Consider the following 26835-nt stretch of genomic DNA (forward strand, 5'->3'; position numbering starts at 1 on the left):
TAAAGTACAAAACCAAACAATGTTCTAGGAATATATAAATGTTTAACAAAATATAAAGAAAAGCGTTAATATACACAAAATTCAAGATAATCATTTGCACAGGGGGAGCTAGATAAAGTGTCTATGGCAGGGACAGCTATACACAGAGCTTCATATGTATTGGTAATATTTTTTGAGTATGAGCACAAGGCATTTACTTTATTTTTATTTATTTATTCAACAAATATATATTGAACACATACAATGGGCCAGGCCCTGCTCTAGGGAGTGGAAACACAGCAGTGAACAAGAAAGACAAAAATCCCTGCTGTCATGGAACTTAAGTGTTAGTGAATTTTATGCATATGTAATTGTAGTTCATTTAGAAAATTAAGAATTTTCAGGCTGCATCCTAACCATCCTTCAGACACTATTGCAGTGACCGTGGAACTTTATTTGCCAGTCTAAATCCAGGAAGTGTAAGCTGCACTTACACTGAAGACCTTGGCAGTCTCAGAATAGGCTTCAAGGGCAGGGCTAGTGCCAGGGTTTTCCAGACTGATGTCCACACGCAAATCCAAAGAGTTGACAACATCAGAGGGCTCCTAAACATACACACACACAAACATACAGGGAGAGACAGAGTCAGTTTATTAGGGCATAGCAGCATTAAAACAAGAAAATGATTCCAAATGTGTTTACAATTAAGAGCACAGTCAGCTCTCAATTATGTAGAATATCTTTGTTGTGAATAATCAAGACTCTCGCTTCTTTTCTTCCATCCTAATTCTGCTTTTAGCCTCTCTTCTACTAAGAAACCAAAGGAGACTTGGGTCTAGTAAGAATTTGAAGCAGGGATTCTTAGTTAAGCTCATCAGTTCTTGTCAAGAAAGCACTATGTCTATACAAATGAAATCCTAACATTTGAATTTGCCTTTTCCTCAGAAGCGATATCTTGGTATTCTTTAGTCCATTCACAGGCAGGACTTACTCTTAACTCTTGGGGGCCTCCCAGAAGTCCTCCCAGAAGGACTTCTTCCTTCTGGGGGCCTGTCTACCATGACAGCTCTGGACTATGAGGAGATGTTTCCTTGGCTGGCTGCGGGCTTAGCAAGTAGGATGTACTTTAACTGGCATTGATATCAAATAGTGAAAAAGGATTTTTTTTTTAAACTTTAAAGAAAAACAGCTTGGCTGTCTCCATTTCCTCACTAGGGATTGCATGTACAATCTGATCCACCAGTTAGCACAGGATGGGAGAGAAGGGAAATAAGATTTTTTCCTTTAAAGAATCTATAAAATTGTCACTTTAACAAAAAAGAAGTCTATGTCTTCACAAACAAGAAACCTTCAAATTGAAAAATGAACTAAACAACTCAACTGATTTTAATTCATCTAACCGTCAACTTTATGTTTTTCTAGTGTTTACACTTAGCAGTTCTTGAAGTAAGATCTCTCTGTACCATCCATTTACATCAGAAATATTTGGGGTGCTCCTTAGATCTGCATATTCCTTGGGCCTTCAAACCTAGATTTCTGATGGTAAGAACCCAGAATATACATTTCCTAAAAGTTTCCCTGGCAGTTCTTTCGCACCTTAAATTCTGAGAACTGTATTCTAAGAAAGTACTTAAATATCCTTTTAAAAAAGTGATTTCCTGAGTAAATTATCCTTTCAAATGCCATTATGTGGTTTCCAAGGTGGAAATATTCACATCATTTATAAAATAAATTTCTGGCTGGAAGTTTTCTCCTGAAAAGCATTTTTCTTACTTGGGAAATTTTCAAAATCCATGTTAAATACAGTAATTACAGCATACGATTAGAACAAATAATTGTTATCTCATAATCTACTATATTTCATCTATGTTAACTTAAATCTAATAGTAGAAACCACAATTGGAGTTATTTTTCAGTAGCTGAACAATAAATAAAATTTTTCCCTGATAGGAAAATATCAAAATAACATTTATTGCCAATGGAAAGTTCTCTCTGTTAAACATTTAAGAAAACACTGTATCTATGATTTCTTTAAGAATTGTATTTTTAGCCCTTTCATTGCAATTCTAAATGAAATCTGATGTTGCTGACTTATATAATAGATTGTGACCATAAATATTAGCATAAAGTAAATATGCTTCTTATTTATGGAATTACATAAGAAAGGCATTCATTGGAAGGGCGAGCATTTTCTAACTCATAAGCTTCCATTTTTGACTTTTACCACTCTCTTGTCTTTAGGAAGAAATAAAGTCAAAAGGGATGTTCCTGAGGCCTTACCTGTATATAAATGATGTGCTCGGGGCAACTCTGTGCTTGATTTACTACCATATTCTTCTGCAGGCACCTTTCATTGTTTTCTTTAAATAACCCCCTGGAGGTTACTCTGGATGAAAATCCATCTGCATCAAGTGTGATGTTATATACAATGGCTATGATAAAAAAAATCATAAAGAAATGTTATTTCAAATCAACTTATAGGAAAAAGCATCTTTGCTTTATTGTGTCTTCTTGGACAAAGTATCTCACATCAAGAAAATATGGAAATAGTCTTCATATTGGTGGCTTGTGAACCATAGCTAGCATCACAAAGCGTTTGTCATTCTAGCTCTGATGTGACGTAGGTGACTGTGCATACAAAGAAATGTGATTCAGAGAAATGTGGCTGGGAGCAGTGGAAAGGAAACTAGACTTGCCGCCAGGAAACCCACTGTGATGAACCTGGGCAAATTGCTCACTCCCACAAGCACGGGTTTCATTATTCATAACACGGAGACACAGAATGGAAAGGAACAGTTGCTGAGCGCCTGCAATTGGACACATTCTCATGTATGCCATACAAGTTTTACAATGAATCTGGAAAGTGAATTTTATTATCTTATTTTTCAAATAATGTACTAGAATAAGTGATGTAAAATAATTCACCTAAGTTCACACGGCTAGTCAGAAGTAAAAGTTGGGTATTTTTGAAATAAGAGCTCATGTTCTTTCTGCTTCCATCCAGTTGTAAGAATTAATTGTTATTGTGAAGATTAACTGAGATACTCTAAGGGAACATGGACAGTGCTTGACCTATTCTAGATGCTCACATAGGGAAATGCACACAACACTGCAGCAATAAAGTCTCAATCAGGCAGACTTGGTTTGAATCCTAATTCTGCTGTTTCTGAGCTCTGTGACTTGGGGCAATTTACTTACCCTCTTTGAACCTCTGTTTCCTAATACCAACTCATGAAAAAAAATTATGTGATAATAACTGATGTCAGTAGCCGATGTCTAAACTATCAGAATTATTACCTTCAACTAAAGTCCACTAGCCGTGTGTCCAAAATTGAGAGAGAACACCTGGTGCCATTCACAGCATCAGCTGTCTTATTGCCTTATTTGGGGTTATTCTATCTTACTTTATTATTTTCAATATTTTAAAGGTTGTATATACTTCCCAAAACATTAATTCTACATGTTACCTTGAAAAAAATCTATCATATATGTTGTACAATTTTTCTTGCTCCAGTGACTTAACAATGCCAACAAAGATAGATAAAATATTAAAGAATTAAATAAACTAAAAATAAGTTGTGAAGATGATGTAAAGGAAAAACAATGGCAAGGAGGTGAGTGCAGTTAGGACAAAGTTAGTCCACATTATAATGCTTTTCCTTTTTTTTTAAGCAGCTTTATAAAAATGATACATCGCTTCATGGGCTATGTTATTAATCTTAAAGTGAAGTGTGCACCTGATGCAATAAATGATAGAAACCATATGCTTTATAAATTCACTTTCCACAGTTGTGGAGATGGGATTCACGTCTTACATACTATTATTGCCAAGCAATGAAGTGACAAATGAGCTCACAATCATTTCACTTGGCTTGTCTGTGTGGACCTGAAGGCATCAGGAAAAAAGATTTAAAGGGAAAGATGCCCAATAGTAAGAAAGGCCAGAAACCCTCAGCAGCCTGTGGATGGGAAGGAAATTCTCTGAAAGTAGAATTTTTGAGTGTGCATCACCATAAGGGTTGAAGTATAGTCAAAAAGGGAAGATACATGAGACACATCTATGCTTCAGGGCCAGAAGAGCTGACCAGTTTGCTGTTTCTGCCAAATAATATATTTCCCAAGTTAACCTATGAGGCAGACTAGCCACAATGTTTATGCAGCAACGGTTTTTGACTTAACTATCATGTGTGCTCAGTTAGATGTGCTACATGGCAGGTCAAGTGACATATGCTACTCAAAATTGGGTCAATCTTTGAACATCTGCATGGAAAACTTCCAAATGGATATGAAAAGTAGGAAAATATGGAAAGCATGTTCAGATTTGAATCTAATTTTGCTTTGTGTTCTCATCTTATTTGTATCTTGGTATGAATTATGGCAAATAACCTGCTTCTGTATTCTCAGCTTTAAGTTAATATGTTTGTCACTTAATTGAATTCCTATAGGAACTACAAGTTCTAAAGTTTAAAGCCAAATTCTGACGGAAGGGTAATTGGGACCCATGAAGCAGCAGTTAATGAAAGAAGGTAGCTTTGAATCAAGTGTTAAATTGCAAGCTATGTATTGAGCATGGTGAGATAATTGGGGCAGAAGAGATGAAGGTGAGATAGTTGACAACTTGGCCAGCCCAAGAGAAAAGACAACAATTCCTGCTGATGCTTGCCCACAATGATTTCCTCACCCTTCCCCATCTGATGAGACATAATTCAGACTTTTACTCATTTCTCTGTATTATTTAGAACATTTAAAACACTGGGTAAAAGTTATATATTGCTTTTCATGTTTTCTTTCATTATTTCATGTTTATTGATTCCTCAACAACAGGAAAAATACTTGATACTTTTACTGAACCTGTCCTATATAGATCATGGCATAGCCAACATGATATAGTCATTTGAGTGGCAGTTCAGCAAAATCTGTGTATGCTCAAGGTTTTAAGTAAGAGAAATGGAGGTAAGAGAAACTCAAAGGATGAAAGCAGGAGGGCCCTTGGTTATGTCATAGAGATTACAACTTTCTGCAGCAGAACCTTCTAGAGATGTGGAAGGGAGATCTAAACAAATCTTCCATGACTAGTGAACCATTCTCGGGCATCTCCAGTGTAAGGAAACTTAAGTGTCTATAACTAAAACCCTTATTTCTCTTGGCCTACAAACCAAAATATGTTATATTCAGGACTAAAACTCTGTAAGCTAACCAATTTCTATACAGATTATTTCAGATCTACGCACCCACTTGATTGTTTTGCTTAGTAGGTCTGAACTTTGCACTGAAGCAGAGTTTGAGAATTATCTGAGCATTCTTGTTGACCAAAGTGATTTTTTCTGGTGTGAATGAAGCTTCTATAGCTACATCAGCAATACTTTGTGACCTAAAAGACATAAAGAGTAACAGATGGATGCATGTTATTACTGAGCACACGTATTATATCCTTTATCATAGAGGACCCAGTACCAGCATTACTGAATTTTTCTCTCTACTCTCTATCAAAGGACTTTAGCAGTAGTATATATTTGAAAGCTCTAAGATGGCAGACAGAGATAATTTTTTTTTTTAAATTTGTGACTGCATCACTAACACAATACAAGTTTAACATATTAGTTATTTATTATACTTTAGGTTCTGGGATATGTGTATTTACTCTTGATATGCTACTCTGAAATGATTTTAACTGATTTATTCAGTAAATATATTTTCTTGTTTTTTTAAAGTCTTAAGTATTATTCTTGAGTTTTATTTTTTCCACATAAAAGTTTCATTCTGCAATAAAAATAATGTACTTCATTCTTTAAAAGCACAAGTGAGATTTGTAAATAGTATCATTAAACTCAGAAACAAAAAATAATCAATGAATATTATTTTTCTGTTCTTCAAATATTTGGACATTTAAAGCACATTTTTTGACAGAGACAAATGAATGGAGATTCTTGATTGAATAATCAACTTCTTTCTGATTCTATTCCCTTGCCAGCCCAATATCCTTATTTTTGACCTTGAATCACATGACCTTCACACTGTTCTCTCTGAATCTTCAACTCCTGTGGAGGTCAATGAGAGGTCAGCTAAACCTAAATAATGGCTTATTGTTTATGACTAATAATTTTAAACTATACCATTCAGTCACATAGAAGTTACACTTTACTTGTGTGGTCTGAATTTTCAGTATTTTTGAATGCACTCTCATGAGGTTTCCCTTCTGTACGCTGAGATAAGGCTATTTATAGGAAGATAACATTCAGAAATAGCCTGGATACCATTTCCAGAACTTTATGGTTTCTATGTACTGTTTTACTCACCATATGAGGAGAGAACTATATTTCTAATGGTAAGCAAATATATCTATTTTTCCTACTTGGAAAAACACATTTATTCCTTTGTGCAAACTATGATACATCGATTCCCTATAGTCTTATAGAATGCATGTGGCATTTCTATAATACCAGTACAGACATCTGTTCTGCTTTCTTAGCAGGTAATTTTTGGTTAGTTTGTGTCTGGCTCTTCCTGACTCACCAGAGTTGAACCACTTGTCCAAAGGCACCAATGGACACATCGGTGATGGAATCCCCATTTAAATCTCCATAGCCATCCAAGGACCTCCCAAAGTACTGGAGATGGCTCCTAAAGGCTCCATCAGATCCCAAGATTTTCTAAAAGAGCAGGTTTGACACGAAATTATAGTACACAACAGCTGAACCAGAAAATGGCAGCCTCTGAATTTCATCATTGTATTTTCTATATAGTAATTTCCCAGATTGTGTTTATTCTCTACAAATTCTAAAGATTCGTTTTTTAATCACATCTTATTATCTGATCTCTGCATCACTCTTACAGCCACATTTTCATCGAAGGGACAGCATAAATCTTTAATAAAAAATCATAAACCAGTGAAAAGATCAGTGGACTTGGAGCAAATTGATGCAAGTTCAGGTACGGGGTTAATTTCCTAGTTCTTTTCCTTCCAGTCTTACTCCAAAATTGGCTGCTCAGTGAGGCCTCATTAGTCACCCCTTCAACCACCTGATACTTCTATTGCTGAAATTTTATTTCCTATTTTAGTTTCATTTGCTTTTTTAAAAATTCCTTTATTACTATCTGGAACACTTTATCTCATCTACTTCTTTTTTTTTTATTTGTCTCCTCCAATATAATATAAGGCACACAAAGATCAGAATTGTGTCTGTCCTGTTCTTATAACATCCCCAGACTCTAGAACAGTGCTTGGGCACACAGTAGAGGCTCACTTAATATTTGTTGAGTGAAAGAATGAAGTTACAGAATAAGGGGGACGGATTGCATGGTTTACATGACGCTTTCTATGTCTAATATGATAAGACCCACAAATACATACATCACCATACAGCTCATGGATTACCTGGGAATACTTTGTGCGGATAGTGCCCTGATGACCATTGTAAATGTATATAGCTCCAGAATTCTGATTTTCTAGTGGTGAACCAACAATCACATCATTAAAGCCATCCATGTTGATGTCTGAAAGAGCTGCAATTGCTGAACCAAATCGAGTGTTTTCAATGCCGTCGGGGCCTTCAAGAAATTGGTGCTGACCCAAAATGCCCTTGCAAAGGGGAAACAAAAGGATGATTAAAGCAAACCTTACAACTTGTATAACTAAAATTCAGAGCAGCTGGGTGTGGTGGCTCATGCCTGTAATCCCAAAGACTCCAGAGGCTGAGGCAGAAGGACTACTTGAAGCCAGGTATTTGAGACCTGCTTGAGCAATAGTGAGACCTTGTCTCTATAAAACATTTTTGTAAAAAGTTAGCCAGGAGTGGTGGCACACAGCACACTTCAGGAGGCTGAAGTGGGAGGATCACTTGAGCCCAGGAATTAGAGGCTGCAGTGAGCTATGATCACACCAGTGCACTACAGCCTGGGTGACAGAGCAAGACCCCATCTATTTAAAAAAGTGAAAGAAATATGATAAAATAAAAAAGAAAATAAAATTCAGAGCAATCGATGACCATACTAATTTTTTAATGTTAAAAATGGATAGAATTTTAAACCTGAACTATTTATGATCAGAATTATAAATAAGAATTTCAGTAAGGTCATAAATATCTGCTCATAAACCAAGGTCAAAGTAGATAATTCTCTTTACTGTAGCTGAACAGCATCCATTTCTTGGTCTCATTTTCCTCTCAATAATACGATCTTCATCTATTTCCAACCTTTTGATTTAAAATTTTTCTGGTGAAAATTCCTAATATCTTCAATGAAATTAAAGCAGACACAGAACAAAATAAAACACAATACCTTAATTTAGGCTTTCTGTAAAAATTACCAAATAGTGACATAATTATAGTGGTACAGGAAGTAGAAAATGAGATTGTTAATATCTCCATTATTAAAAACACTAAATAATTCTGCACAAAGGAAAAGATGTTTCCTTGTAAAACAGTTTTTTTCTTAGATTTTATGATCAAGTATGGAAATATTTCATGACTTCACAAGAAAGCAATGTTTCTCAACCATGAAACTGGGTCAGTGTTCTTTCTCCTTTAATATAATCTTATAAAAATTTTTACTGCGTTTGACACAGTATTAAAAGATCTGTTCATTTTCAACAATTAATGATAATTCAGTATATCTCACAAGTAAGAAATATTTAAAGAATGGGGGATTTGTCAGTTTTTCAACAAGTAACTAGGTCCAGCCTTTGTTGATACTCAATTACACATTCTTTATATGTATAATTGCTTTAGAATTGTTTTAATTAATTACTTCTGTTAAAAGATTAATTTTTACATAAATATCAATAAATCAGGTAGTATAAAATATCACAATACTTAAACATAGTATTTACTACTTTAACATCAGCTTCTCTTTTTCTTATATACTAAGGAGCATATAATTTTCTATGTCAATCTGTGCCTTTAATTTGGTTTTCTTTTTTTATTTCATGGAGTTCACTACACTTATATACATGGATTTAGAGAGTTCAGTCCACAAATTGGAAAAATTATGCTTTGCCATGTTAACGTATGGTGTTTTTTTGTGGAAGGACTTGAAACTTCAAGAGTTGGATACATGCCTAAATGTTACACTAAGCAATGACACTTCCTGACAAACTAATGCAGGAAGCATCTGAGATCACAAGGAATTTACAAAGTGCTTGGTACAACTTCTGTTTTTCACTGTCAACTGATAACAAGAAAGCATTGCCCTGTTATTGTTGTCTTTATAGCAAAAAATTACATGATACTAGAGAAATACACAAATGTTTGTGTGTGTGCATATTTCAATAAACGATGTGCACTTATAATGGCTTTATTTGCATAAGAGACTATATATTCAAAGACCTCTCATGGAAAATGGCAGTACACTATACATTCAACTCTAGTTTTTCCTGTTAATGTGATTTTTAAAATCATAACTTAATGGGGACATCCTCAAAAATGATGAAATGTAAACCATACTATCTGTGCAAATTATCACTCAATAATAATAAATTTTTCTTTCCAAATGCAAGTGAAATTACCAGTACTAAAGCAAATTAAACTATTAGTTTAATGTTTTTTTTTTACCTTTTTGATAGTAAACAGGTAGACTCTTCCTTCCTCTTTCTTTAAGTCATTCATGTACATTGGTGCACCTACCAAGAGCACGTCTGTAATGGTGTCTTTATCCACATCAACTGAACACAGCACACTACCAAAATAGGAGCCAATCTGGAGTAATAAAACATGTTAAACTTAGAATTCCTAGGATTCATATACTTCTAATATTACACTGAACATTTACCTGCTCATTCAATACACAAAAATTGAGTGTTTACTATTTGCAAAGTGCTTGGAACATGAAGATAGAGAGCACAGTCCCTTCCCTCAGGTTCTAACACCATCTAATACCTGGTTCTTAAATCTTAGTGTGCACAAGAATCTCCAAGAAAATGCCTTTGAAATACAGATCCCTGAGACCCATTTCTAGAGATTCTGAAGTAATGTCTAGGATGTGATCCAGAACACAGCAATTTAAATTAGCATTCCAGGTGTTTCTGATGCCAGGGGGTCAAAGACATACTTATAAGGCAAACCTTTTGTAGGTATGTGAGGTTTGTCGTAGCAAAAGGCAGGAGGGGTAGAGGCAGGGAGAATAAATAATTAAGCTTCTATAGTAAAATAAATTGTAATAGAGGCAAGTCCCAAAGGCTGAGTGATCAGAAAGCAGGAGAGTCAGGAAGGCTTAGAAAGTTAAAATATCATTCAAATTGCAAAGTAAGAAGGATATGGAGTTTTCTAGGCAGAGGGAAGTGGGAAAGCACATATGATGATGTAAGTGTACATGACATGATATGAGACAGGTAAGTAGTTGCTGGATAGATTGGGACAGGAGGACAAGGTGGAGATAAATTAAAATAAGAAAAGCTGAGACTTTGAACCTTCATCCCATTCAACAACGTTCAATGCATGCCTATGTGAACACTTTTTAAGGATTTAGAAATGACTAAGAAATGATTCCTTCCATAACACCGTCACTGTTATTTTCTAAATTAAAAAAGAACTTCTTTAAAATATTTAAAACGAGAGAAAAGTATGCGACCATAGCTAATTTGTGGTCACGGAAGTCAAGAACTCGGGTCTTCTTACTCCTAGAAAATCCATAGGAACAGCAGGATCACACTTAATCTCAGAGAAGAGAAATCTTTGTAAGTTTCTCCAGCTTAAAGAAGGAAACCACTTTATGTTGGTTGTCAGGGATTAGTGATGCTCATTTTAAATGTGTGTCAAGCCCCTGGGTCAAAACTGTTTAGTGAGGAAACAGGAAGCAATCAGCTAGCCTTTGCTCTAGCAACAGACCTTTGCTGTAGTGGGCCATACCTGGGATTCATCATAGGGTCTAACTACCAAACTGTCACCCATCAGCTGAAAGTGGCAGAGAAGATAATTGTTTTACTTTTAGAATCTTCAAAACCAGCAGGACATTCTGACAGGTCCAGATGTAAAAGTTCAGTCCTTATAATGTTGTGCTGCTCCCTTCTTCTCATTATTTCCTCTCCAAATCCTTGTTCCTAGTGTGTGCTTACCTACAAAGCAGTGGTTAGGTGCCTGCCATCACAACTAAATAATGTCCATGCATTATTAATCCTGGGAGTCAAAAACATGAAGGGGATGCAATCATTCAGGACAGCCTCTGAGTCCAGAAAGGACTGAGTTTTAATGACAGCTCAATCCATGGACGCTGTGTGACCTTAGAAAGCTAGCTAAATTCCCAGTCAGTTGTCAAAAGGGAGGGCTGTCTTCTTGGTATTGTTGTGATGATTTAAGGAATACACTAAGTAAACTCAGATTACAGAGCCAATCACAGAGTAGACACTCAGGCCATGTTGTTTTCCATTTCTGTTCACCTGACTCCCCACCTGCCCAGTTGCCCCTAAAATTAATTTCACCTGCTAAACAGTGAGATTTACCTGGTCACCTCGGTGAGCCTGAATAACCGTGATATTGCCATTCTCATTCACACTATATAGCACTATCTGGCCGGTATAATTTGCCCGAGGAGCACCAGCAACAAAGTGAGTGCTTTCTCCAGTAGAAATTGCAGCCACAGAGTAACCTAAAAGGGAAGGAGCAACAGAGTGATTACCATTGAATATCTGAGCAAAATAAGGTTAAAGGAAGTGAGTAAAGGTGACCAGAGATCCTTTTGTGTTAGATGTGATGCAAAGTTTCTAGTGCTCCTGAATACATCACTGAGGACATGTCTTCCTTTTTCTAAGATGAATTGCTCCTGTCCTTTGACCTGCAGCACTTCCCTGTGTAGGTGGGACTTCTACCTATAAAACTGCCTCTAGATTCCACGCTGTCCTCATCAGCCACCTGTGAACCTGGCATTCAACAAATATTTCTTGAACGAATGAATAAATGTATTTAAAAGGTAGTGTTGCACAGTAGAAAGAACACAGGTCTTGGAAACAGGCTGAGGTTCAAATTCTGGATTTGCTGCTTACTAGGTTGTTGAACGTTAGACAAGTTGTTAATCTTGCTATCTCTCAAAGGCAAAACATCCCTGAAAGACTTGTTGGAAAGATTTAAATGTTTATGTAGATAGACTAGCCAGCTCAGGAACTGTCCCATAGTAAGTCTGCAAAATCAGTGGCTGCTTATTATAAGAACAAGAAGACTAAGAACTCTAAAATACTATAAGACTATCACTTACTGTATTGACTTTTGGGAACTATTTCCATTTTGGAGGAACACAATCATGTTCCAGGAATTACAACCACTTGACCAGCCAGAAGAAACTAGTGAGTATAATATAGTATTCCAATAAGTAGTTATGCCTTAAGGCCCAATTGGCAAAGAGACAACATATGTATGTGTAATAAATATGATAATTAGATGACAGTTGAAGGATTTTGCTGAACTCACCCTGAGATTCAACAAAGAGCTGGTTTAAAGCAAGGGAACTTAAGTTTGCTGAGCCAATTATTACCATGCCTTACCTAAATATGAACTGTGATTTCTGTCCTGCAGAATTTGGTCAAAGGCTTGTTTAGGAAAGATCAAATGGCCATGAGATGTCTTCTGGACAATGGTCCCACTCCAGCCAAAAGCTCCCACTGCACCCAGCATCAGAATATCCTAAAATAATTGAAAAATGAAGATCATTGAAACAAATCACCTTTAAAACATAAGAATGCAGGGTAGGCAAAACATTGAAATAAATTGTTTAGATTTATTAAAAATGATGAAATATATATGAACATATATTGATAAATCTTAGAATTGTCTTAATATATTTGTGCTAGAGAACAAGCCTTCCCATTGGCTGTGTTATTTTGGACTTTATTTAGTATGACATGTTATACAGACAAACCTTTGTAATAACCTGTAGTACAGGACAGGTACATATCCATCTTCAAATTTCCCTTTCAAAGGCATATATTTGCCAATGGTAAACCCTTATGAACTTTACAAAGGAGTCAGAAGTGAGTCTCTCACTCCACATGTTTATAAGGAAAGCTCACAGCCGGATATGAGACATGCTTGAGAAACAGAAGCACTGACACGGGAGAGACGGAGATGCTTCTGCTATCCCAGACACGGCTCGGGAGGCCCTCTTCTGACCTGTTCTACTTTCAGCTTTCTTCCTCTCTCTTCCTGACCCCTTCTCAAATGTTCCAGTATATTCCTATATTCCATCTATTTGATAATAGCACAGCTACAAGAGGCAACTTTAGCTGTGACATTCAATCTATTGGAAGGAAAATAACCATTTGTCAGCCCTGTGGGGAGGGCAAAGGAAGATGCCTACTCTGGATTGACTTGAAACCCAGTCTAAACACTCAATGCTATAAATCATCAAACGAGGCAGATTTGGTGAGGATGAGATACACTATTTTTAATTTTTTGTTCTTCTATCTTAGAGCATACCAAAGATAAGATGTTGGACTAAAAAATACAAGCCATGAAAAATAGCAAGTAAGGAAAAGATGTGTTCTACTTTGAGGATAAGAGACCATGAAGTTATGTGAATGACTGTAGTAAATTGAGGGACTCTCGATTTGGGGTGCATGAAAGGACTTCAGTGTATGTACAAAAACCTCATGGGATTGTGTGCAAAATTCTCCGTGCATAGATTCATTTACATTTTTTCTGAGGGAAAGATCCATAACTTCTATGAGCATCTCTAAGGATTGATGATCCAGAAAAAGTCAGTTCCTTTGATTCTAGACAGAAAACAAGCTGTTCTTGGTCCTCTGACCTGCCGATCAAATCCTGGGACTTCCTACTGTTCCTTAAATAATTCCCAGGATCTCTTTCTTTTTTTTCCCCCTCCTTTCACTATCTCTCTCACCTCCTGACTCAAATTAGAATCAGGGGCCCAGGAGGTGGATGTTTCTGAGAGATAGAAATAGACTTCCCCGAGCTGAAAAGACAGTGTTGTACTCTAATTCCATCTCACGTTTTTCCTACCTCCTTATTTTTTCAACTCTTTTCTGTCTGCTCTTAGAAAAAGATACTATGACAACTCAGAATTCGACCATGACGATGATACAAGAGTACGTGTTTTTAACAAACATTTCCAGTAGTTAATTGATTCAAAGAAAATTCCTGCAGGAATAATACCTTAAGTTAATATACAGTCTGTGCCCTGGAGTACTCAAAGACTTTCCGGTATACTATCAGTTTTCCCCCATATAAGATCCCTGTGAAACAGGGAAGGGAAGACATTATTAACCTTCAAATTTTAGAGGTAAATCAGCAGCACAAAGAAACTAAATGACTGTGACTAGGAATCAGAAGGGCTGATCCCTAGATGGCTGTCTTCCTATTTTATGTATAAGGCTACTGTGTCTGGAAGTGTTATGCCAAATGACAACATGGCTTGAGGCTATCTGATATACACACATTTTGAGAAGAGTAATCTGCACTGAATCCCACTTGTGACATTTCCATCTGAAAGTTGTCTCCTCCTTGAACAGTACCTGGAACATTCAATTTTAAAAATGTTATTACTGTCAGTAATTTTAAATCAAGTTTTCAAACACAAGCAGGCACGTATGTACACACACGCCTACAAACACAAACACAAACACACACTGTTCCAATACTCACCCAAAAATACAGAGCTTGCGTATTCTGGGAAGAAAAAATTACTAAGAAAGTGTTCTAGCAGGTTATAGAAATAACAACACTTCCAAGGTAGTGTTCAAAGTTGGCATTAATCTTAATTGAACATTAATGTATTTAGCAGAATATATATGATGTTCTTGATACCAAAGGAGACTCAACAAAGGGTATAAGGTAAGGTGAAAACTGAGATGATAATTTTTTAAAAACTTGATCATTACTAGCTAAGAAACTAACTGAATTTTTAGCTTTGAAATATGGGTACTGATAATGTACACATATCTCAGATGCAGTTGGAAGGGCTGGGCAATTGATCTGTAGTGAAGACTGCTGGGAGATAACTGAGTTAGCTATTAGGAATCAGAATTCAAGACTGAGTAGGAATTTTACCAATTGGGAAGTTTGTTCTGGTTCTGTATATGTGCTTGCCTGTGTCACTAACACTGTAAGATGCAATTGGTACTTATTTTCCATACAGTGTGATCAAAATGGCTATGTTTCACTAATCTTCACAAAAGGAAGCTAAATTACTGGACTGACACTTTAATATAGAAAAGAAGACAAACTGTACTGTACAACATAGTCTTATTTAGAAAAGATAATTTACACAGGATGAGTAGAGATACTTTTTAATAAAATAGAATAATGCTCCCCAAAGTCCATAATAGCAAATAATGCTCAAAGTCATTTCTAGCTAGCTTGTAGATTGCAATTGTTCTCATTCATTCCACTACAAACAAATACAATTATCAGTGTGGATAGCCTAGTGATTTTGTGTTATCTCAGGGTACACTGGATTTAAATGGTTATTTAAACAACTTTGAAGCACCATGGGATACTGAAGAAGCAATAACGCTTTTTGGGTAATTCCAATAGATAATCAAATCAAAATTTGAGTATATGAATGAATAATTTATGCAATTCCTTTAGCCCCAGACTCTAAGGCTGTACCTGATACATAGGTTTCCAATAACATATGGTCTTTATTGCAAAGAGTTATTTGGATTAACCATCAAGAACTAGGATTTGGATCATGTGTGTTTTTTTTTTCTTTTAACCAACTGTGAAGTGTGTGCTAGTCCCCCACACAGTGAGCACCTGAACACGTGATCTTTCTGCACTAATTAGATTTTCCAAGGCCACCTAAGTAAATTATTTTAGGTCCTATAAATAAAATGCTTCCTCAAAAACTGAACTATTAAAAATCTTTGCTGTATTTTTCTAATTTTAAAAATATATATGCTTACTGTAAACAAATTCAAGAATTTTAGAACTTACATAACACAGTGTAAAAAGGTAAAACTATTTATGATTCTGATAGATATTAATACATTGTCCCCCAAAAGTCATAACAATTTATCATCCTATCAACAGTGTATGAGCTTCTTTGCTTCCTGATAATCTCTCCAGGATTAAACATTATTATTCTGTGTCATCTTTTAGGCAAAACATATTGTCGGTTTAATTTATATTTTTAAATACTTACTGAAAGTATTTAGAAATATACTTTGTAAATTGGGAATATTTTCTTATGTTTATCAGTCATTTGTATTTTATCACTTATAAACTATTTATTCATGTTTTTCATCCATTTTTCTTACTGATTGTAGTAGCTCTTTTTATACATGGTATACAAGTTAACATTAGTAAAGCAAATATGTGATAATAAACAATTATTTAAACATTTTGAAGAAAATTCTTGAAAGGAGGTTATTTTTTTACCTTCAATGCTGAAAATTTGTTCTCCTAATGTCCCAGCCTTTTCTAGTAGAGCTGCTTCATCAGACACATTGAAAAAGTATCTTTCTGTTGGAATACTAGCGATTGCTTTTATTTCTTTTATTAAATTTTTAGTATCAAGGGCGTTTCTGTTTAAGTACCCAAGAACCTTGAAAATAGAGGAAGAGAATGTACAGTCATTACTGCTGTACATTTTCCTTATGAGTACATTCTAGTCTATTTTGAACACAATATTCCCTCTGGAAAAGTAAATCAAGCAACATTTCCATAACCCTTTATTTAGTAGACAGGATTGAAAATCATCAAGAAGCAGAGATAGAGTAAGAACTTTCTTTTATATTCAACTATGAACAGCCAATGGGAAAGTGCAGCCTTGAGAAGTGATGCTATAAAGAAAGATTTACCCAATAGCTGCAAGACAAGTAAAAAGAAAAGCCACTTACTGCTATGCCAAACCTCAGTATATTGTCATGGTTGCATTGATCAATCACAGCTTTCAACATTGAACCATCATGTGATTCACCGTCAGTTACAACTACCATTACTTTCGTAGCACTTCGTCGCCCACCAGAAGCTGCTGAATAAGCATATTTTCTGTGGCAGATAAAATTAAATAAAGACTTGCTATCAAAATACGAAGTTAATATGAGAACCTCTGGTTTAAAATAGAAACATGAAACTAGCTTCTTTAAACACAATCTATTGTAACTCCATATTAACTCTGGGGACATATTTAATGTTCCATTTGTAGCTTGTAGAGAAACATATACAAATGGAAGTCTTGCTTGACATTAAAAACAATGTCTTGTGTGTCAGGGCATATGTGTCTGTATGTGTGCATGTATTTATCCCAGTATTCCTTAGAATTCTTTTCTTCTAAGAAAGTTGAATTAATCAGTATGAATCAATAAAGCAAAGATATTTCTGTTATAAATTTTATGCATTAGTCTTGTGTTTACTTTTTCAATACTTATTTTTTAAAAGTAATAGATATCCACAGTTAAAAAAAATCAAAGTATTTGGAAAGGTATAAACCAAATGTGACACTAAACCCCTCTCCACAGGTAAGCACCATTATCAGTTTCTTGCGTTTCCTTCTAGAAAATGTTTTATTTAGATGTAATATAGGTACAGGCATAGTCTACCCCTTAAACTTTTACTCAAATGAGGGCATATTCTTTTTTAAAAAATGTTTTATTTCCATAGGTTTTTGGGGAACAGGTGGTATTTGGTCACATAAATAAGTTCTTTAGTGGTGGTTTGTGAGATTTGCACCCATCACCTGAGCAGAATACACTGAATCCAATTTGTAGTCTTTTATCCCTCACTCACTTCCCACCATTTCCCCCTGAGTCCCCAGACTCCACTGTATCATTCTTATGCCTTTGCATCAAATGAGGGCATATTCTAAACAGTTGTTTTTTACTTTGATGGAGACCTTTCCATATCAGCACATGTATATATATGAAGGTCTCATTCTTTTTTTAAATGTCTGCATAATATTTTATTTGGAGGGCCATATGAAGGAAGACTGGTTTATTTAACCGGTTCCCAATTATTGGATGTTTAGGCCATTTTGAGTTTTACAAGTAAGGCTGTAATAAATATCCCTGTGTATATATCTTGGCGTACTTTTTCAAATGGGATAAAATCTTAGCAGTAAAATTATTGGGACACAGGATACACACGTTTCAAATTTTAATAGATAGTATCAAATAAAGAAAAAAAATCAGAGCATTCTATGTCTTGAATACTTTAAGAAGACAGTTGGGAAAGTTAAATCTTTGATTTTACGATATTTATAAGATATTACATGATGTTTAAATGAATTTATATGAAGTAAATGAAATGAGAAGACCTTAGATTAAAACAGTAGGAAATGGGGCAATCTGTCATAATTTGTTAATATTCATCAGAGATTCAGACAAATTGAGCTCAAGGATCACTTGGTGCAAATTAACAAAGGCCACAGAATCTTAAACATATGAGTTTCAGTTTATTATAAAACTAAGCATATCATTTTATTTCCTAAAATCTTTTTTGTATTCTATAATGTAGACTATAGAAACATAGAAAATATTCTGCATTTTTCGGCCAAATTTGAATTACACTATCCACATCAGATCCTTTCTGAGTGTCACATTCTCTTTATGATACACTGTAAATTTCATGTATGATTCTAAGGTTTTTGAGGACAGAAACTGTGTCTCATTTAGTTTTAATTACCCACAGTGCTTAAAACAATAAACTGCAACTGTAGGCATTGAATGAAATGAGGTGAATGAAAACATGGCAACATTTACTGAAATAATTTCAGATTATCTTCAATGTTTTAAAGAAAGAGATGAGAGACAGAGAGAGAGAGAGAGACAGGCAATTACATTCTAGGAGGGATGAGTAAAATGTTGGGTGATTCTCCTAGCACTGGGCAGACTAAAACCTGTTAGCTTGGGAAATAGTGGGAAGAGGGAGATAGACAATGGCCCAAGGGAGAAAACCAAAGTTTTGAAAGATGATGAAAGCCAGGCAAGTCCTTCCTCAATGGACAGTGGCCATTGTCCTGGAGAACAAAGCTTGCCAGGGCCCCAGGCTCCTTCCAGGGAAAAATGCAACTCCCACCTTCCCTGCTTAAGACCGGCCGTTGCAGTTTCTAACTCCAGGAAGGCCATTTTTCATCTCAACTTCTTTGTCCTTTTAGTCCAGTTTGCTGGGTCCAGGAAGGGCGCTTCACCTAATGGTAGCTGACCTACTGACTGGCCAGTAGCTTATGAGATGGCCTGGCCCAAAACACCTTTATTGTCCCTGAATAGAGACAGTAATGATGAACCAAACCAATCATATCTTCTCTTGTGGGGAATCTGCTTTTGAGACATTTGGGATTGTCAACAGTTGATGGAAGTAGCAACTGAAATACACACACAGAAAAAGAAGACAGATAAAATGGGAAATGCAGAAATAGAAATGACAGGATGTGGCCACTGACCAGATGTGTGACATAAGGAAGAGTGGAAAGAATAAAGGAAACCAAATTTTTAGTTCGACTGACTGGGCAAGAGACAGTGGCATGAATCAAAATGGCAAGTTCATGAGGAGTGGTGGGGAAAAGAATAAGGCCAGTGTGGGACAGACTGAATTTGGTAAGCGAGCCAACACTCCAAATAAAAATATTCATCATCAGCTAGATGCCAGTGTGAGTTTTGAGAGAGAGTGTAGGGCTGACAACATAGCAATGAGATAACCCAACAGTGCTGCTGCTGATGCCATGACAGTGGATAGAATCCCTACAGGAGAAGGGCAGTAAAGAAGAGAGGGCTCTGTTTAGTGAAGAAAAAATAGGAAAAGGAGTTAGTGAAGAGGCAAAAGAATTTGGCAGGAGTTCGAGAAGTTTGTGGTGTCATGGCAACTTGGTTAGGAATAGCAGCGTATGTTCATCATTATCAAATGTTCAGAGGAGCCAGAAAGGATGAGGTTTGAGGTGGGACCACGGGGTTGGGGGATGAAGAGGGTCATGCTTATCTAGTGGCAGAACTGTAAGTTTCAAGGAAGTAGAGGGAGGGAATAGAGTTGCTTTTTTCAAAAAGAATTGTGGTGGTGAAAAGAAGGAATGCACAAGGCAAAGAGAGAGAATAGGTTTAAGGGAAGGCAAGCTTGTTGTTCTCATTAATTTGTTTAACAACCGGAGTGTGTTTAGCATTTTTGTGAAGGTATCTGGTTTGCAGGGACATGGATGAAGCTGGAAACCATCATTCTCAGCAAACTTACATAGGAACAGAAAACCAAATACTGCATGTTCTCACTCATAAGTGGGAGTTGAACAATGAGAGCACATTGAACAATGAGGACACAGGGAGGGGAACATCACACACTGGGGCCTGTCAAGGGGTGGGGGACTAGGAGAGGGATAGCATTAGGAGAAGTACCTAATGTAGATATGGGTTGATGGGTGCAGCAAATCACCATGGCATGTGTATACTATGTAATGAACCGGCACGTTCTGCACATGTATCCCAGAACTTAAAGTATAATAAAAATAAAATAAAAAATAGAGTGAAGAGAAAGGTCAGTGGATCTGAGAAAATAGAGAAATTGAGATAAGAATCAAGAGAGTCCTGTATAGTTATAATTTCACATTTCCCACTGATTGTAATAAGCATAATAAACTTAAACTCGTATGTTTAAGATTCTGTGGTCTTTGTTAATTTGCACCAAGTGATCCATGAGCTCAATTTGTCTGAATCTCTGATGAATATTAACAAATTATGACAGATTGCCCCATTTCCTGATGTTTTAATCTAAGGTCTTCTCATTTCATTTACTTCACATAAATTCATTTAAATATCATGTAATATCTTATAAATATCCTAAAATCATAGATTTAACTTTCCCAACTGCCTTCTGAAAGTATTCAAGACATAGAATGCTCTGATGTTTTTTTCTTTATTAGTTCTGATTTAAGTTAGGTGCCAGGTATATTACTTTTCTTTGTCTTTTCCTTACTTTTTCATATTTATTACATAAATATAATGTTTTATATTATGAAAACATTGGCCTATTAGCACCAAAACTTACCTTGCATATTGAATTGCTCCGAATGTGTTTGTGAGGTCCCCACCATATTGGGATGTCTGGGATGTTGCTACAATCATTTCTTCTTTGGTTTTATATGTGTTCAAGTTAAACACAACTCTTGGATTATTGGCATACTGAATTAACCCCACCTTCAAAAGAGGAGACATTTATTAATGGGCTGTCATTACATTAAAAATAATTTCTACTTAACCAATAAAATAAAAATCAAAAGTGCATTTAGACATGGGCCGGTAGCTTTAAGGCATCCCTTCCAACTTTGTTCTTGATAGTTACTTTTCTTTCAATGGAATGATTTCTTCTCTGTTAGAGGCCATCAGCGTACAACAGCAGTACTATTGCCAAGAAAGATGATGTGCCACAGTGTATGATTTGATTCCCGAGAGTAATACTTGTAGTTTTTAATACTGCCATATAATATTTTAATATAGATGACTATTAGAACACAGTTTTTAACAGGAAGATTAAACTTGATATAAATAAACTTTCTAATTACCAATGGACAGAAGCTCGCGAACAACTATAAGCAATCACAGATGAAGAGTAACATCTCATCAAAGGATGGTAACTGTGTAATAAATAATTAGAATTGAACACAACAAAAACCAATGTGCTCCTAATCAGTGTAGTCAGTTGAGGTCTATTTGTTGTGCTGAATTTCCTCTATTATGGGCTTCAACAACACTGGAAAGAAGATGCTATATGTGCATATGGGGCAGGGAGTTTCTGGCTTTCAGAGAAAATGCCACTGGAGAGCAACTTATTTGAGAGAATTTCTGAACAAGATGTTTGGGAGCATTCCCTAATCCTAGAGATCAATAAGGTCACACCCTTCTGTTAATGTCCTTGCTTGCAGGCATTGAGATCATCCTCTAAGCCTAGGAGATGGGCTTTCCAGAACAGGAGTGGCAGTGAGGGATCTCTGAATGGCAATAAGAGGCTCTCTGAAATACAGGTCAGTATGTAAGGAGGTAGAAGCGGCGAGGACTGGATTTCTGAGTTCCATCTGCTGTGTTTTGCCAAGGGAGCAGTGAGCTAGGCACTGGGAAGATAGTGAGAAATATAATATTCCTGGACCCCTTTCTCTAGGGATGTAAGACTTGAGAGGGAGGAAAGAATCAAAAATAACTGAGAATTTCAAAGTCTAATATGAGAGGAAGATGGTAGTAATCCCATGACAGAGCCCCAGGACTTCTGTGTGAAAAAGAAGAAAAAAGATTTAAAGAAATGTGGTAGGTTAGAACTTACAGGAAGGTCAAATTTAGGCTGTAAAAAAAGAGATTGAGTTAAACCACTTCTAGAGAGGAATCAGATGCACTGTGGTAGGAAGACACAAACGAGGAAGACTGTGAATTCTATATAGGAGACTTAAATAAAATTAGTCATGTTATGAGGGTAACTCATTTAGAAACAGAGGAAATAAGCGGATACATATGAAAATTTATAAGGGGCTTTAAGAGTGGTGCTTTCTGGAAACCAGTGCTATATGCAGTTTTATTTAGCAGAATGTCCTGGAAAATGCCCACAGGGAAATTTCCAAAGCTTCTGTGGGTATTGAGATACTCTTGGTACTGAAAAGCAATTTCAATGGGGGAAACATATAACAACATGTTATAATAGTGAACAGGAAAGTAGAGAAGCAAATTTCAATAAAGATAGCTGGAAAGCATTTAGGGAAAAATATGTCAACAATTTGTATTAGATGCTGGACATTAGAGTATAAGATGCAATCCATGAACATACACAGGTAACAGTGAACTGGTCCGGGTTGACACTGGTTCAGTATACTGCTACAACCAGAATGGCTCAGGAAATGGCAGATTCAATCAGAAAGGGGAAAAAAAAAAATCCAAAACCAGAAACTGAACTTTAAAATAATACTATTGAGCTTTAGGTGCCTACCTCAAGAAGATGTAAAAGCAAATTAAAGACTTCTTAAAATATAAAGAGCTATATAAAATTATTGAAAAGAGCTTTTCTGTAGGCAAAAGGGCAAGCTAAACTGGAATATGATAAATAACTATAAAATATTATCATAAATGGTAGAACTATGCTTAGTGACTTATTTATATAAATTTCATAATTCAATAATTGTTTTACCAGCAAGGAATAAACAAAAGAAATTAATTATTGGTCCAAATGGACATAAAAATACATATTGAATTTTAAAATGTAACTCATGGGTTAGAAGGGAAAGACAGGAAACTAAAGGAAGATTAAAATGTTATATCCTGGCCGGGCATGGTGGCTCATGCCTGTAATCCCAGCACTTTGGGAGGCTGAGGCAGGTGGATCACCTGAGGTCAGGAGTTCAAGGCCAGCCTGGCCAACATGGTGAAATCCTGTCTCTACTAAAAATACAAAAATTAGCTGGGTGTGGTGGCAGGAGCCTGTAATCCCAGCTACTCGGGAGGCTGAGGCAAAAGAATCGCTTGAACCCAGGAGGCAGAGGTTACAGTGAGCCTAAATCGTGCCATTGCACTCCAGCCTAGGTGACAAGAGCAAGACTTGGTCTTAAAAAAAATATATATATATCCCATACCTTTAATGCTTGTGTCAGAAATAGAACTCTAAGGTCAAAAGACCAGCATTGGGCAAAGCCATAGGTAGAATAACCCAGTGTAGTAAAAGTTTCAATTAACTTTAAAAACTACCATCAAATGCATTTAAAATGGGGATTTGGCAAATACAAAAATTAAGACTTCATAGCTACAATATTTTTTTCAGAAAGAAAGCCATAAGTTAGTTTATGCATTTCTGCTAGCCATACCTGTGTCTTTGTGGGGCCTATATCCAGGCCTTGTACAAATTTTTCCAAAAAATTCTTTACTGCATCCCAAGGATAAATACTATTTGATTCATCACACACAACCACAACATCTATGAGGGAAGGGCAGGCTACACAGGAAAAGAGGAAAGAAGCAGATTTCCACAGGTAAGTCATATTTCACAGCCATATAAAAATGAGACTTAAGGAGGGTTTGGGTGCCACTAGTTGATAACCTTTTCCCCCTCCTTTAACTATAAGGCATTGCTCAGACCATCTGCACATTAATAACTTACGCTGAGCTGCAGGTGAGAAGCTGGCTGAGAGCTGAAAATCAGGACTGATGTCAGAACACACACCCGTTGTGTAATACTGATTTCCACATTGCTGTGCCCACAGAGGACCACATGTCTTCAAAGAAATGAGAAAACAATCAATGGAAACACATGAAAAATGCAAACCTTCTACCTCTCCATTATGGAGCTCAGAAATCATCTCTACTCTTTTCTAAGATACTAATAATTGTCAACTCAAAACCAATGAGTCAGTAATGCCTTTGGGGAAAGCAGAAGTGATGGAGAAGGTGGTAGGTGCTCTGTGCCCAGTGGCAAGCCTTGCGGGAGGAGGAGTGCTGAGACTGTTGGGAGCAGGTGTCAGTGAAGGGAGGAGCCTATGAGGTCTCCCAACAAGCTAGATAAAACAGGTGCTTTCCTTCCAGAGAACACCAAGGAGGAGAATGCATGCAGGTTCACTTTTTGTCTCTCATTTACCTGGGCCTCAGGTGCTTCATCTGTAAAATGAGGATAACCGCACATTCTATCTTTTAAGATTGTTGTAAAGATTAAATGGGTCTATAGATATAAAACACTAAGAACAATGCCAGGTAAATAGCAAATGCCATATAATATTGTTAGCTAGCATCATTATCATTGTTCTTGCTGAACATTAGTTTTCTGCAGTTCCTTCCATTCATACTGCTCAGCAGAAACCATAAACCTAATGGCAGTAACGCTCGAAGAGGGCTTGGGGTCAGGTATAGACATCATGGTGAATGAAGAACCCATGCCTATGTACAGACCACTATGTTTTCTGCCTGCCCACTGGTATGAAATAGGTTGTATTGCCAGATTCCCTAATTTATAAAAGAGAGTCGAGAGGGCAAATGTTGTGTGAAAATTCAGTTCAAAATTACTCCATATGCTAAGCAAACACAAATGAGGTTAACTGACTACCAGTTTTTAACTTTGCCCACTTCCCAATTAACTGCAGTCACTAACGCTGAATGGCACTTGTCTTCTTGCTCACATTATAGCTGCTCCAATCCTTAATATCTCCATTAATGCAATCCCAATTCTCTCCTTTTCAGGAGTCCTTGAATGCCAAAAACTCCTGATTAAATCATGATTAAATGACACAGGAAACATTAGATTAAATAACTTTAAAATTGATAGATGAAAAAGGAGACAAGTGCAAAAGAGAAATCTAATTAAGATCCTAAAAAATGCCTACAGAATTTAACGTTATGTAAAGTTGTGAATCAGTTATTAAAACTGAACAGAAGAGTATGGGCTTGCAAGAAGTAATTGGAAAAATAAAAGAAAACTTATTTGACCCAGTTTAACTGTCAAAGGGGAAGCAGCTTTGGCCATATTTCATGTGCAATGAACAAGGCATAGTTTTCTCCCTATAAAACTGATTTATTTTGCCAATTAATTAGAAGAAAGTCATTATTAATGTCTTTGGTTAGTTTACCAAATAACAGATACCAATTATTGGTTTCTATATCCCCATTCCTAAGCTTTCTTTTAAATCACTTTGAAAAAGAACTCATGAAGTATTCAAAAATTTTTTTTGTTTTAAAAGCAATGGAAAACAGCATTAAGAAGTTGAAATTAAAATATGCCAATTGTAAGTGCCAGAACTACATTCCTACTTTAAGCCCAGAACTTAAGAAGTTTCAAAAAAATGTGATGATTGTCAGTCTTTTCCACATAATTCTTAAGAGTATCTTATGATTTTGACCTTTTAAGTATGTAAAGGAAACTTTGGGTTTTTTCTTTTTTTCTTTCTCCTCCTCTCTCTCTTTCTGCCTCTCTGCTTGCTACCCGGACTGCTAATTAATCTCTCAAATTCTCTTGCTTTTTACCTTTCATTTTTTACTTTATCTGGAGTTATAGATTAAAAATTTTGAGGCACATTCTGTAATCTCTAAATATCAGTATGTTCTTTTTTTAAATTTTTGCAACCTTAAACTCAAAAAACAAAAAGATTAAAGCAACCTTATTGTAAAGACCTTGGAATATCATAAACCATAAAGATCCATTGCAATATTCATCTATGCACTGATGTTAACACATATCACAAGTAATATCTAATTCACTTACTGGCAGCACAGTCATCAGAATAATAATATCCAGTAGTAAAAATAGAATGACATTGTTCAAAATGGATTACATTTTTAGAATAATACAGTTATAAAACATAGGATTTTTAAGGAAGCGTGCCAATGGTTCAGATAAAACTAATGTAAAGTTGAATTACGCTGTCTAAGACTTTTTTTTCTTTTTTTTTTTTTGAGACAGAGTCTCACTCTGTCACTTAGGCTGGAGTGCAGTGGCACGATCTCGGCTCAGTGCATGCAACTTTTGCCTCCTGGGTTCCAGTGATTCTCCTGCCTCAGCCTCCCGAGTAGCTGGGATTACAGGTGTGTGCCACCACTCCTGGCTGATTTTTGCATTTTTAGGAGAGACGGGGTTTCACCATGTTGGCCAGGCTGGTCTCGAAATCCTGACCACATGTGATCCACCTGCCTCAGCCTCCCACAGTGCTGGGATTACAGCCATGAGCCACCGCGCCCGACCTCTCTAAGACAATTTTAACAGGGTTATACATACATACACATACCTATATGAGTCAATGGAAATTTCAAATAAGATTGTGTTTTTGTCTTCAAACTTTTTTTTTGGTGTGTGATGTTTTTCCCTTTTTTTATATAGTCAAATCCTTTCAACAATTTCCTATATTATTTTTTCTATTAGCTCTAAACTCACAAATTTTTCCATCCTTCAGAAAATTTCCATTTTTTTCTAGTTTTTTTATATTAACTTTCAATTCACTTGACAGTGTATTTGGATATGTAAATATTAATCAATTAATTGTTCCAAA

The 26835-nt window shown here is 36.1% G+C and overlaps 1 protein-coding gene across 1 annotated transcript in view; it reads right to left on the reverse strand.

The window, feature by feature from the left end:
• The window catches only part of ITGA2 (integrin subunit alpha 2), a 105286-nt gene that overhangs the window by 22122 nt on the left and 56329 nt on the right, over nt 1–26835 (reverse strand). The window contains exons 5-18 of the mRNA XM_004058870.5: nt 23967–24081; nt 23674–23801; nt 20886–21034; nt 16760–16910; nt 16299–16464; nt 14355–14431; nt 12446–12584; nt 11411–11556; nt 9528–9671; nt 7355–7558; nt 6493–6629; nt 5211–5350; nt 2260–2411; nt 474–584 (exon numbers count right to left, since the gene is read on the reverse strand). Of these exons, the coding sequence (XP_004058918.4) occupies nt 474–584; nt 2260–2411; nt 5211–5350; nt 6493–6629; nt 7355–7558; nt 9528–9671; nt 11411–11556; nt 12446–12584; nt 14355–14431; nt 16299–16464; nt 16760–16910; nt 20886–21034; nt 23674–23801; nt 23967–24081 (1959 nt within the window). The remainder of the gene's footprint in view (nt 1–473; nt 585–2259; nt 2412–5210; nt 5351–6492; nt 6630–7354; nt 7559–9527; nt 9672–11410; nt 11557–12445; nt 12585–14354; nt 14432–16298; nt 16465–16759; nt 16911–20885; nt 21035–23673; nt 23802–23966; nt 24082–26835) is intronic.

This window comes from Gorilla gorilla, chromosome 19, assembly GCF_029281585.2.
Source record: "Gorilla gorilla gorilla isolate KB3781 chromosome 19, NHGRI_mGorGor1-v2.1_pri, whole genome shotgun sequence".
Taxonomy (NCBI): domain Eukaryota; kingdom Metazoa; phylum Chordata; class Mammalia; order Primates; family Hominidae; genus Gorilla; species Gorilla gorilla.